Source organism: Cutaneotrichosporon cavernicola (genome assembly GCF_030864355.1).
Source record: "Cutaneotrichosporon cavernicola HIS019 DNA, chromosome: 2".
Taxonomy (NCBI): Eukaryota; Fungi; Basidiomycota; class Tremellomycetes; order Trichosporonales; family Trichosporonaceae; genus Cutaneotrichosporon; species Cutaneotrichosporon cavernicola.
The window spans coordinates 2,418,131-2,431,057 of record NC_083394.1 but is presented as its reverse complement, the minus strand read 5'-3'; the positions used below and the strand labels follow the sequence as shown (position 1 = coordinate 2,431,057).

The 12,927-nt window shown below is 56.5% G+C and overlaps 4 protein-coding genes across 4 annotated transcripts; 3 read left to right on the top strand and 1 right to left on the bottom strand.

Moving 5' to 3' along the window:
- Nucleotides 1-592: 592 nt before the first annotated feature.
- On the top strand, nucleotides 593-3,086 carry CcaverHIS019_0209480 (uncharacterized protein; the record flags this gene model as incomplete). The annotated part of the gene is made up of 9 exons (XM_060598017.1): nucleotides 593-691; nucleotides 742-1,465; nucleotides 1,504-1,583; nucleotides 1,618-1,974; nucleotides 2,009-2,295; nucleotides 2,332-2,681; nucleotides 2,716-2,899; nucleotides 2,936-3,011; nucleotides 3,048-3,086. 9 exons carry the CDS (start codon nucleotides 593-595, stop codon nucleotides 3,084-3,086), a joined length of 2,196 nt encoding a protein of 731 aa, XP_060454852.1.
- A 488-nt stretch (nucleotides 3,087-3,574) lies between these two features.
- Nucleotides 3,575-5,895, top strand: CcaverHIS019_0209470 (uncharacterized protein; the record flags this gene model as incomplete). Its single annotated transcript, XM_060598016.1, has 12 exons — nucleotides 3,575-3,595; nucleotides 3,642-3,778; nucleotides 4,047-4,179; nucleotides 4,215-4,234; nucleotides 4,270-4,406; nucleotides 4,572-4,623; nucleotides 4,655-4,777; nucleotides 4,810-4,930; nucleotides 4,970-5,110; nucleotides 5,155-5,421; nucleotides 5,482-5,679; nucleotides 5,866-5,895. 12 exons carry the CDS (start codon nucleotides 3,575-3,577, stop codon nucleotides 5,893-5,895), a joined length of 1,380 nt encoding a protein of 459 aa, XP_060454851.1.
- Nucleotides 5,896-6,143: 248 nt separating this feature from the next.
- On the bottom strand, nucleotides 6,144-8,300 carry CcaverHIS019_0209460 (uncharacterized protein; the record flags this gene model as incomplete). Its single annotated transcript, XM_060598015.1, has 10 exons — nucleotides 6,144-6,473; nucleotides 6,509-6,578; nucleotides 6,609-6,781; nucleotides 6,996-7,084; nucleotides 7,118-7,257; nucleotides 7,390-7,535; nucleotides 7,568-7,609; nucleotides 7,654-7,848; nucleotides 7,911-7,932; nucleotides 7,972-8,300. The coding sequence occupies 10 exons, from the start codon at nucleotides 8,298-8,300 to the stop codon at nucleotides 6,144-6,146; spliced, it is 1,536 nt and encodes a 511-aa protein (XP_060454850.1).
- Nucleotides 8,301-10,410: 2,110 nt separating this feature from the next.
- On the top strand, nucleotides 10,411-12,926 carry CcaverHIS019_0209450 (uncharacterized protein; the record flags this gene model as incomplete). Its single annotated transcript, XM_060598014.1, has 2 exons — nucleotides 10,411-10,671; nucleotides 10,707-12,926. The coding sequence occupies 2 exons, from the start codon at nucleotides 10,411-10,413 to the stop codon at nucleotides 12,924-12,926; spliced, it is 2,481 nt and encodes an 826-aa protein (XP_060454849.1).
- Between the last annotated feature and the right edge of the window lies 1 nt (nucleotide 12,927).

Below are 12,927 nucleotides of genomic sequence, written 5' to 3'. Positions count from 1 at the left end.
GATTGTCCTGTCTGTTGGTCTGTTGATCTGTTACTGGCATTCGAGCTGAAATCATTACAAGATGTACATTACAGGAGATCAGTAGAATGTCAACATGGATACGATACACTACTGTATACCGTAGTAGTCTAATCTATGACCACGTGGTGGATTTGATGCCGCGACAAACACCACTTTGGACCCCGAGGTGACGTGACGACATGATTAAAGGCGGTGAGCCATTTGGGCCACGCAAGCCAGGCATGGCCGCCACCCGAACTCGATTATAGCATTAGAGCATTAGAACGACTAGAGGACTCTCAGAGGGACATGGATCATGGGTTCAACTAACGCTGTATACAACTCTAGCTTACAATTCCTCTGCCAACGCACTTCATTCCACCACCCTTCCTCTTTGTCGTCCCTCTATCCTCAACACTTGGTTTGATCATCTACTTGACCACCTCCATCACTACCGATTAGTGTCGACTTGCCTGCTCACACTCCATTGCGGCCCTCACCTCTTCCCACACCTACTATCCTCCCACCCGAATCAACGCACCTCAAACGAGATACCGCCGCATCACCCTCCACTTTGCGCGCCGCCGACTCCATGTCCAACTCTCCTCAAGGTCACGCGAGCGGCGCGGCTACCCTATCCGCCTACGCTAGCAAGTTTCTTGCAGGTAGCCGATCGGGTGGCGACAGCCTGGTACGTGAAAGAACATGCACGCCGGTGTTCAAACCACTCCCTAATCGCAGGATTCACAGAGACCTTCACGTCCGGTATCGCCGCCGCATCCATTCTTACCATCGCCAACGGCATCAGACTCGCGTTCACGAGTCGCCGAGTCTCGCACCCCGTCGCCTTCAAGAACCCCACCGTTCCCAGGGCCAGGGCTTGATGGCATCCCTTCCATCGACGACATGGAAGAAGCGAGCACCGTCAGTCGCAGCGGCATTGGCGCCGGTCTGCTGTTCGACGCACCAAGTGGCAGTGACAATGATGGAGAGTCTCGCATCAGTCTTCGCCACACCCGCCACGCACATATTCCTGATCCCTACGGCGCGTCGTCTGAGAGCGAAGCCGAGATCGAGCCTGACTTAGATCAGGTGGCCGAGGCGCGTCGCTCACTCCTCAAGCCGACGTCTTCTGCGCCACGCGATGGCCGGAAACGGAAGGGGTGGCTCGCGTACCAGAGTGTCTTCCCTTCGTCTTCGTCGAGTGAGGCATCGGAGAGCGACAAGGACACAGAGGACGAGAGCGTCGTCGACGAGCGCTTTGGTTTGATGGGCCAGTCACGTCGACAGCCGTTGCCGGCAGTACCCATCATCGTATCATCAACTGCTTATCAGGATGCTCTTGACGAGCCGCTTTTGGGACCGGACGAGATCGCTCAAATGACGACGAGGGTACCGTTACGCCTACAGGTCTTCCACGGCCGTTTCGGCCATTGGGAACGAGAGGGGCTGCGCAAGTACAAGGGTAAGCACATTCGGTTTTGACTGGGCTGACTTTGACAGACCCTGTTTTCCTAGCGCTCTGGCTTACAACGCTGTTGAGTGTGCTGTTCGCCTTGCTGTTCGTATGGGGCTCAAGCGACGTGAGTGCACTCATGGCGAGGACGCTGACATAAGCCTCCCCCGGGAGTTCCACGTCGTGGCCCACCCGTACTGTCCCTCTTACCAATGCTGATGGCGCTCTTGATCCCGACGTTCATCCTCCCACCAGTCTTCTTGTTCCTCCTCCACAACACCGTCCGACCCGTGCTCGTCGCCACTGCCGGAGCCGTCCCCTTCTCCCTGTTCATCTGCGGATGGTGGGCGCTAGGAGCGAGCTTCGAGAGCATCGACGACGTTGAGAAAGGCGAGCGCTGGTGGGCAACCACGGGGATGAGACTGTTCGCCGTCGTTCTGTGGATCGTCGCTGCATGTTTTGCGCGTCTAGTCTGGGTGCGCCGTCGACGCTTGGCTCAAACAGTTTCTGTCGTTGAGGTGAGTTCTATGTTGAGGCACCCTAACTCTTTAGCTCTCAACGAGCCTCCTGCTACGGCACCAGCCTCTTCTCTTCCTAACACCCCTCCTGCTAATGGTCTTTGCTGTCACGTCTATTCCTTTCATGACCTTGCTCGTCCGATTGGGCATGTATGGATACTGGCGCCAACCTCGCGAGGGCACTTGGGCATTCCATCTCCAGCCATGGGCTGGGTGGCTGATTGTCGTCGTCACTCTCGCGTGGCTATGGACTTGGGGCGTGATCCGAGGTGTTGGGCGCGTCGCGGTCGGCGCTGTCGTGGGGGAGTGGTATTTCCATCGGTGAGCCAGACGATCTTCACCTGCGCTGACATTAAGCGAAGACGGGGTCGACCCATTCGAGATCACCACGGCCGCCGTTCATCGGGCAACTGGTCCAGCTCTTGGCAGTGTTTGCCTAGGTTCGCTCATCGTCGCAACAATGCGCTTCGTTGGGCGAGCCGCCGCTGAGATGAAGCGAATCACCTCCCCACGCTCCAAGGTCCTTCCAAGCGCGTTCTCGTTCTTGACGAGTCTCTCCCCAGTCTTCTCTATCGTCGCCAGTGTACTGGACCAAGCGAACAGCTATGCCCTCGTCTACGTAGGCGTCACGGGAGAGGCTTTCTGGCCGAGCGCCCGCCGGGCTGTGGGTCTGACCAGCCGCAGGAACAGTGGCAAGCTGCTTGACTGTGAGTTCCGCTACTACCACTCGCTCACACCAAGACACCCTCATCAAACTGCTTCTTACCTTGATCTCTGCTGCAACTGGCCTTTTCACCGCGACCATAGGCTACTTGTACATGACGCACAGCCTCGGGCGACCGGGTTATGCTCCGCTGGCTGCTCTACTGTGCGGTGGGGTGCCATTCGTTGCGATGCGTGCGGCCACAGCTGTTTTGGCTGACGCGTGAGTACTCTTCAGAGCGTATGAGCTGATGTTCAGCGCGGACGCACTCTTCATCTGTCACCAGATCGATGGGGAGACCGGAGGCGGCCATTGCGAGGAGGCCAAAGACGCCGTGAGTTGGTCAGGACTTTCTTTATCTGACGCGCAGTTTGAGGGGGCGACGTTCCGCGACGACGCCATTGTGTAGAGTAAACCGTTGTTTCAATAGATGACAGTGTACATGTAATCGCGCGATACCAAGTTCCTGAGGTAATGATAGATTCAGCTTCTGGGACAAGTGGGCTTAAGTAGTGAAAGACGGCAAGGGAGCTAGGAAGCAAGGTGGACGAGGTGAGTAAACCGACGTTGCGAATCTCACTCACTACCTCTTACACCTTCCTCCACGCAACCAACTCTGCTTTTGTTCATTTCTCGATCCATCATCCATTCATCATTACTCAATCACTCATCACTCTCACATCCCATCGTTTGACACCCATCACTCACTCTGTTCTTATTCCACGCTCCTCAGACTCTCCCACTTACGCCTTACAACCTATCAGCCTCTCTGCAAGACACACTTACACCTTCCTTCCGCTGGCAGTCTGACAATCCCCCTCAACCCTGATCACAAACACCTACTTGACCTCCTTCCTCACCTGCGCATTCATCCCAGCATCTTCTAGATCGAACACGATGGCTGTAGCTCAGAAAACTGTGAGTTGCAACCAATTCCTTCATAGTGGTCAATCGCTTATCTCAGCGGTCCACGGTGCAGAGGAATGGGTCTCAGGTGATGCAGAAGCAAAACTTGCTCAACGCTGTTGTCACCCCACAGCAAGTACACCAGGTCATCCAGTCTGCCCTGCAGATGGTTATTGGGGACCTCGCTTACTCCCGGTGGGTATCAACATCTGAAAATGCTGACGCCTCTCTAGAGGACTGCTTCCCCAGGCAAACCTCACCCCCCGCACCTTTAATTCTGAAATGTTCACTGCTGCCAAAGACCCTCTGTCAAGCTCTCAGCTGTATCCCATGCAGCCTCACCAGCCGACACAGGCACAGTCACAGTACAGCTTTCAAAGCTCCACTCCCAGTCGCTTTCAAGCCTTCAAGATCGTCCGGGTGCTTCGTGGGTTGGATGATCTGAGGCTGCGCTGACATCAAGCAAGGAAGGTGACCAGATTATGGCTTACGTGGTTCGAGATTGGGGCCTGTCCTGTGCTGATTTTCAGGTGGACGGCGTGATGCCAGCGATTGTGCAGCAGTTCTTGAAGACTCTGACAATCTTCGTCTTCCTGGTCAGCCTATCCTCACGGAACCAGCTAATCTTCAGGACCCAAACAACTCCGATCGGTACCGACACGTTGGTCGCTCCTGGCTAACATCAGCATCATCGAGTCCTACAAGATTGAGTTTGAGTACGAGGGGACCGCAATAATGGCGTCCTTTGGCAGCTCTGACGTTCCATCGTCCTCTTCAACTGCTGCGTTCACCGCTAGGTCGCCCATGGCTGTTCGGGAGCTTCGTGAGGCAATACTCGTCCGTTCTTTTCCATGTCTCCCCTCACTGTGCTCACGACAGCCATTCCTATACAGCATTGCCACCGCAGTTGATCAGGCGCAGCTGGCCGAGCTGCCAAGTAGGTTGCGAGACTCTTTGCCACTCACTGTTGCCTCTGCTGACTTCTCAGGCAGCAAGTACCTCGAAATCAAGCTTGACTTCAATGATAAGGCTTCTTCAGAGTAGGTATGGGACAGGTTTCGCTGACACTAGCTATCGTCTGCCGAATTTCGCACCCTACACCCGCGAGTTATGGATGCGGACTCCCAATCACCAGGTTCCCTTGAACATCGCCTGCGGCCGAATGAACACAGCCGCAAAGGAGACAGCTCTAAGGTGAGTCGTAATAGATCAAAAGATGAAGGAAGCTTTGGACTCGCCATTCAGTCAGTCGCCAATTACTTGCACGTCGGCGAAGAGATTTCCGACGAGCCCGTCTCCCAGCCTTGTGACGGACAGCTCAAGCATGAGGCGCACACTGTTGACTGGGTAAGTGAAAGCTCTCCTGGACAAACTAACAGCTCAAAGCTACTACGTAACATCCCCGACGTCGGTCCGGTAGCAACCTATCCCTTTGGTCCACAAGAAATCGGCGTCGCCGATCTCCCTGGCGTCCGCGGTATTTTTGGTCGCTTCGAGGAGCGTATTGGACCTTGGGACAAGTTTGAGGTGCGCCAGCTTGGAAGTGATCAGCGATCATATTGACTCTCAAGATGCTTGAGGAAGAGACCTTGGTGACGGGATCCCAAGACTATTTAGAGTCTCACGAGACGCTTCCCAGAGTCAAACCCACCCTCTACCCACCCGAAGTTATTCTCACCTATCCCGTTGGCAATCTACTCGCCCAGCTTCAAGCTCCTCCAGTTCTCCCTGATGCACCTCTCGTCTCCAGCAAGCCGGTCCCTCTTCGCCAGGCCGCCGAGACCAAGAAGACTCACATCGCCAAGAAGGCTGGCTCCCGCCAGCCCGGAGTTACGTCTGTGAGGCCGAAGCCCAATCCCAAGCCCAAATTGAGGTCAAAATCTAAGCCGAAATCCAAGCCCCAACCCAAGCCCAAGCCCAAGACACAGTCCTTGCGTGAACGTGAGATCAAGAAGCAGACGGAGCTTCTCAAGGACAAGCAGAAGCAGGTTCACACGCCGAAGTCCAACGCAGCCTCAGCTGTTAAGACGGCTGGCCCAGCCCCGCCAACGCTCGCCAAGTCAACGGCTCCTCTCTTTGGCGCTCTGAACCTCTTAGTTTCCAATTCCGCACCGCTGGCACAGCCAGTACAGTTGACACAGCCTACCCACTTAAGAGGAGGACAAAGCGAAGCCTTGGCATCGGTGGCTTCAACATTATCCCAAGATGGCGTTGTGAGTCTTGTTTCAGCATCGTTGGGGTCACCCATCACGGCTCGATCATTCACAACCCCTAACTGGCAGCACTGCGACGCCGTCATGAACCGGGCGTAGAGCTTGCGTCTCTTCAGCCCGTTGGACATCAGCAAGTCATCGTTGATCGTCCGCCCGCCCGAACAGAATTCGCAATGAAATTGCAGTCGTGGTTCATGACGGCTGTCGTCAAGCATTAACAGAGTGTATGGTCTAGATTGAAAGGCGAGTGTGACTCCAACAGTGTGCCTCAGTAGATGTGTAGTGTTATACATGTATCGTATTATTATATAGGTCGCTCTATTCACCGCTGTCTCGTCGTCGAAGCATTAATCAGCAATCCGCTGCTCACCTGCCTTGTAGCCCCTTGGTGCACCTTGATACAGCTTTGCGCTCTTTGTACCAAACTGCATGGCACGTTTGACACGTCTCGCCGTTTTGCTGATGCCACAACGTGCAGTCGCCAGGCGGATGAGCGCTTTATCCCCTTCGCCGGCTGGGAGGGCGAGGTTACACTTGGCCCATACAGGCAGCGCCGACACGTACTTGACAAACTCGAGGTCGAGATAGGGATATCGCGCGTCACGAGCATGGACGGAGATCACACGGTCGTCGCGTGCGAGGTTTCGTTGCGGCAGGCGGTCGAGGTCGAGTTGGACCTGGTGTAAGCCATGTCCTGCCTGAGCAGCAGTACCTCGTCGATGAGGCCCTCCCACCCGCCACGCTCGAATGCCTTGCGGTGGCGCGTGTACCCAGCGAGTTGTCTGCGTCAGCGCAGCCATGGAAGAACGTACTCGTCGGCCCCTAGTCCGGAAAAGTACACTTTTGCGGTGACAGTGTACTCCTCGCCGTCCACTCGCCCGCGCCCCAGGGAGGCAAAGTATAGTGGGTATGCGAGCGATAGGTCCATCTCCGTGTCGCTAGGATACATGGCATCAACGACCAACTGCCGTAAGGAGCGGCTCGTCTGCCGTTAGCTTGAAAGAATAGGCCTGGCAAGGTTCTCGGCCGCGAACAGTCTTGCCTGGTTGACTCCCCTCCGTCCTAGCAAGGGCGCTCCCAGAACATCCAGCACATCATGCAGCAAGCCAACAAGTCGCCCAACCAGTCACCCAGCAGTGGAAGTGACTGGTATCCCTTCCCCATTTTGCCAAGTCATCCACAGAGTCACTTAAACTCACCTCGGCGTCCACGTCGACCTCGACGAAGCGAAACTCGCGTTGAAACGCGGTACGCAGCTCCGCTACGGCCTCGCGCCCCGACAGCCTGTCTGGCACGTCGTAGCCCACGCTTGGCTGATTACCTTTGCCACGAGGCTTGGGCTGCGCAAAGGCCACGTTGACAAGGTCAATAGGCTCGCCCGGTGGCAGCACTGCATGGATAAGGCAAACAAGGAGGGAGCAGTCGACGCCACCAGAGAAGAGGACAGCGACGCGGGCGCCACTGGCATCAGCGCAGAGTTGCGTGTCGGCGAGATCTGTCAGAGATACGGCCGAGCTAGTCGGCTAGCATGTCAATGCCATTGGTGATTCAACCCGATGTTCCTTCCCAGATCTGCCGTGCCCCGGAACGTACCCAACTGGTGGCGCGGGAATGTTCTCTACCCGCCGCCGGACCGCCGCAGTGAGCTGCGAGAGGAACACGTCGACCTCTGCCTCGACTGCTGCGGGTTGCTCCGGTGGAGAAGCCGGAAGGACACGGTTCACAGGGGTAACCGTTACCTGAGGTTAGAGGGGATAACGCAGCCACTCACTGGAAGGCGAGAAAGCGCCAGGGCGCTGTGCCAGCTAATAGCCTGAGGTCAGCAAACATGCCTTGGTTTGCATGATGAGCACTTACACCCTTGCTGTCGAGGCATGACAGGTCGAGCACGCCGACCTCGCCTCCTTCGAGTGCACGCATCTGTATCACACGCTCGCGCGCCAGCGGGCTACGTGTGGACGAGACGATGAGACTCTTGCATGTCTCGTCAGGCATGTGCAGTAATAGCGAGCGACGCGACAGTGGATCGACGCCAAACGTCACCTTGTTGGCCTAGAGTCAGTCAGTCAGTCAGTCAGTCAGTCACGACGTCACGCGGCACGCGGCACGCTCACGCGGATGTAAACAAAGGCCCATCTCATGTCAGCGCCCGTCGACATGTAATGTGTAACTCACGGGCCCTCGATCGCGGCGAGGACGCTAAGAGGGTCCTCGCTGGCCTCGAGCGCAGCGAAGAGACGGGCAGTGTCATTATCATGAACACCAACGTCGAGGCCGGAGAACACTTGCCCATTCCAGGCGAGCACGCCAGTCCCAACCTTTGGTTGCGCTGTGACCGCGCCGCGAAGGCCAAGTACGCTGGCTCCAAGCAGCAGGAGGTCAGCGCCCACACGTCTGGCGTACACGCCTTGTGTGTCCGGCCCGCGCGCAGCGTTGGCGGCATGCAACGAGCGCGCGAGGGACAGGTCGTTGTCCGGACCGATCGTGAGCGTGATTCCACACATTCCGCGGTTAGGATGCGTCGAGCTGGAGAGGGTGGCGTAGAGGGAGTTCTACGCGGAGATTGGGGATGGCCGGTGTGACAAAGTCGAGACGAGTAGGATTCGATACAATAGTCACGGTGCCCTTTGCCAAGAAACGACCAGGGGTTAAATTGGATACTGAAGTGGTTGAAGTATTCAAAAGTAGTGGATGACACGATCCAAATTCAAGTTACACAGGCTTGTTGTCTTGAATGAGATTTGCCACCCTACTTGAGTGCAACTTTTCGCGATTGATTTTTCATTTGTCGTCATTGTTCGGACTCTTCCGCCCTCAGACTCAGACACTCATCCAGTCTATAGCCTAGGCAGTACGTACTCCAAAGACGCGTTGAAAGGCTGTACTGTGCCTGTTGCCCTGCGTAAAGACATTGGGCTACAGAGAATGACATGAAAACTAGAATTGGCCATGTTTTGAGTTGGATTAGCATTCTGTGGCGCATAGCGCGTTCAAACCTAATTCCATGACGTCAACCACCAATTACTCTCATTATACAAAGACCAAATGGTAAGGAAAACAATCAGGGAAAAGTACTCTGTACCTGACCTCTTACCTAAAGTAGCACCATTTCCCTGTAGTCTCCGAAGCAATAGGTTTAGATAGGTTTGTGTCTAATGCTTTGATTAGTAGAAAGTGTATGACGATTGAGGAGTGAATGTTTCCCTGATTCGTGAGTGTCAAACTTCCTCTGCTCTTTTGCGCAAGTTGTGATTTTTCAGGGTTCAATGTAAGTCAGCTGCAACGAAATGATAGGATTTTGGCATTTGAGCCAAGGTGAAGAGCGCGACTTACCTTTTGGCAGTTGGCCTAGAATCTTACAATCTTACAGTCACTCGCAAGTTTACCTTGTTGCCTCCCCCCCCCCTTGCCCTTTTCCCTTACCTTGCCTCTGGGCCTCTGTTCCGTTGCCCGCTTCCCCCTTCTCAGGTGATCAAGCGACCACCAAAGTAGCATTGTAAAGGTGTTCCTCTCACTCTACCTCATCCACATTCATCCATCCTACCTTCCTTGTTCATCATTACTCTCCTCATCTCCCCATCTTCATCACTCCTTCCAATCCTCTACTTCTTTATCCTGCTATTCCAAGCATTTCCTATCCATAACTCATACCTTGATCACGTACACCCCTTGCCCCCCATCAACCCCTTCTTATCCCTCTTGCACCGCCCAGTCGCATTCGGCACTGGCCGACGGCGTCACACGCGTTGCCTCCACCTCATCCATCCTCTTAGCTTGGTTCTATCAGCAGTGAACGCACACTCCCCTTTGCTCGCAACCTCTGCACACGCCACCACGCGCGCGCGCCCGTGTCAAGTTTTGCGTTTGAACGCGTCGCGTCACGATCTGGCCCCGTGAACGTCGACCCTTGCTATCACGCGATCCGACCCGGAGACGCGCCCGTCTTTTCACCGCCTCTCCCGGCGACAATCCAATCGTCGACTTGAACGAATAAACATCGACTCGAGCGTGAGACCTTTGTGTTTATTCTCAACGCGTCGATAAAGGTTTTAATCACTTTCTCTGTGACGCGACGACGACGACGTGTCTTTGCCGCCGTTTGCTCCGCTGCCACCGGGCCAGTATTAGGTCTTGAGGTCATTGGAGCCACCAACAACGAGCAATACCTTGGCTTGCTGCTCACCTTGCGTCTTGACCAGTTGATGGTGCTCTCAACTTTACAAGGTGAGATAACTCATGTTGCTTACGCTCATCGGCAGTTGCAACTCGAACTCGCCACCATCCAACCTCCCCAATCGAATCTCACTCCTACATCACTTGGCTGCGCGTTAGCGCCAACCCCTACGGCCTGCGCTTTCGATGGACCCGCAGCAGACTTCCTTTCTGCCGCAAGGACCACAATCGCGCACATATCAACCAGAGTCTCACCCAGCACGCGGCACACCCATCGACGCGTTAGACGCCCATCAACGAGTTCTTTTCCAGCAATTGCCGTCTAGCTTTGTCTCTCCAGTGATGACTCACGCTCCCCCACCTCACCACTCCCCTTCCCACCACCACAACGGGCTCCCACCTTTCCATCACCCAGACTACAACATGACGCCAGCCCACACTATGCCTCCGCACCCAACTACTACTCATGTGCCGACGTTGGCTGGCATCCGCTACGCCATTCCGCCACAACCGTCGTCGGGTCCGAATGGTGCCGGAAGCCGGTACACCATGAGAGGCGCAGACGTGTTCGGTGGTCCCATTGAGGTCTCGCCCCAACCCCATCATCAGGGGCTTAACGGAGACATGGTTGCCGACCCCAACGTCTACGTTTATCCCACCAGCCACGTCCACTACGACTTTCAACATGCGCCTACTCCCATGGTAAGCCCGTTTACCAAGTTGTGCTGACGCGCTAGCCGCAAGGCGCCGGCATCACACCCGCCCGTCTCGGACCCGCGCCGCGTCTCTCACAGCCCTACAACATGCCAGGGTCGTCCGACTCGCAAGTTACCCCTTTGTCCAAGAACAACCTTCAACACCGTCCCTCGACTGCAGACGGTTCGTCGTCGGACAATAACAGTTCGGCAGAACGGCCTGCGCGCCCAGAGGCCGAGCCGGTCACATCCAGTGATGTCGAGGCTGAATCACCCACAAGACGCGTCCGCAGTCGCATCCCCACGTTTGAGCCAGCTCATGCTCGTACAACTGCTCCGCAGAAGCGCAAGGCAGCGCCCGCTGGTCGGTCAAGCGCAAAGCCTACCAAGGCCGCCGTGGACCCGGGCGTCGAGGGCATTCCTCCAGGACTGCCGTTGGAGACGCGACCGCCATTATCATTTGCGTGGATGATCGGCAATGCCATCCTGGCCGCCCAGGCTGGAGGACTTTCTCTTGAGCACATTTACCGGTACATCTCGACCTGTTACCCATTCTTCAGGAATGACGACCAGTGGCGCAACTCTGTCCGCCACAACCTCTCGATACACAAGATCTTCATGACCATCCCTCGCTCAGAGATTCACCCTCCTGGTAAAGGCGGCATCTGGACTATCCCAGACGAGGAGAAGTGTCACTGGCAAATGGGCCCTGACGGTGTTCCTAAGTTCACCAAGACTTTTCCGCCGTCCGACCCTCACTATCCTCACTGTCGCCAAACCAAGTGGGACATTCGTGTCGAGGAGAAGGCCCGGGCCAAGGCCGAGGCAGATGGTGTCGAGTACGTCCCCAAGAAGGGCAAGCGCGGCAAGGTCCCTAAGCACCGGCAGGGTCTCACACAGGCCTCTAACCCAATCCCATTCGTCCTCCCACCACCGCCACAGGAGATGATGGGGGGTCCACCACCACAAGGCGGCCCACCGCACCTCCAGTCTCATCTCCAGCACTCAATGCCGATGCCGATGCCGATGTCGATGCCGATGCCGATGCCGCCGCAGCCCATGCCATCCCAACCTCACATGGCGATGCCTATACACTCTCCTCCTCCTCAGGCGCCCATCCGAGGCCTTCCTCAGATGCCAGTAATGCCTCGTGGGATGTCCCCTCAGCCACAGGGCAGCCAAGATCGCCTCCAGGTTGAGGACGACGGACTCGACTTTGAGCCTGAGGAGCAGGACGCCGGGCGTCCCCTGAAGCTCCAGCCTCTCCGGTTCATTCCAGCTTCCAAAGAGAAGCGGACGATCACACCCCTGCCGTCTATGGTGCCGCCCCACAGCTTCGCGGGCCAGGAGAACAAGCCTCCCGTCCCAGACGAGGAGGGCGTCTTCTCAACCAATGGGCCTCCAAGGCCTCAACCCATCCTCAGACGCACCTTCCAGCCGGCATCTCCTGACGAAGTGGCGCAAGTGGACATGAACGACTACTTCAACAACGACGACGACAACCTATTTGAGACGCCAGCTCACAAGCGCCAGGAAGTGCCTTCAGGTCCAGTGTCTGGCTCCATCCACAACGTGACTTCGAGTGCATTCAAGACACCGGCTCTCACCCATACATCGTCGTCGCCGACTTCATCGCCGATGCCGCTCACTATCCCTCGTGGCGCCAACCACCACCCGAGTGGTCTGCAGCGCGAATGGAACCCAGCCGAGGAGGTCCACTCCAACGGGCCGCGTTCGCCTGCGGGGTTAGATGCTCCTTTCGCGATGAAACCGACTCCCCTTAAGAAGTCGTTCGGGGAGGACGACGACAACCTCCGTCTTGCGCCGCGCGCTGCCGAGCGTGTCGCTCCACCAAAGACTCCGGGCGTTGCTCCCCGGACCCCCGGTCTGCCCTCAAAGACCATGGGTGGCCCTCCTAAGACTCCAATCTCTCGCTCGTCGGCTGTCATGCGGACGCCAAACGTGAAGACGCCTCTCATGTACCAGACGCCTGCGAGGTCCAACTTCACTCCGGGTCGGGACCAACTGAACACACCTCTGTGGGAGGTGTTGGGATGTCTCGACCGTATGAAGGAGGACCAGCAGCAGGAGCAGGCCAACACGACCCCCCTCGAGCCCCTTGAAGTTCTTGAACAGGGCAACTTGACGCCTCGCCCGACCACCAACCCGGCGAGTTACTCGCTTGACTCGCCCAGTCGCGGGCCCAGGGATGCGATAGAAATCGACTCACCCATCAGCAAGCGGCGCCGGGTCGCGTCCTAGG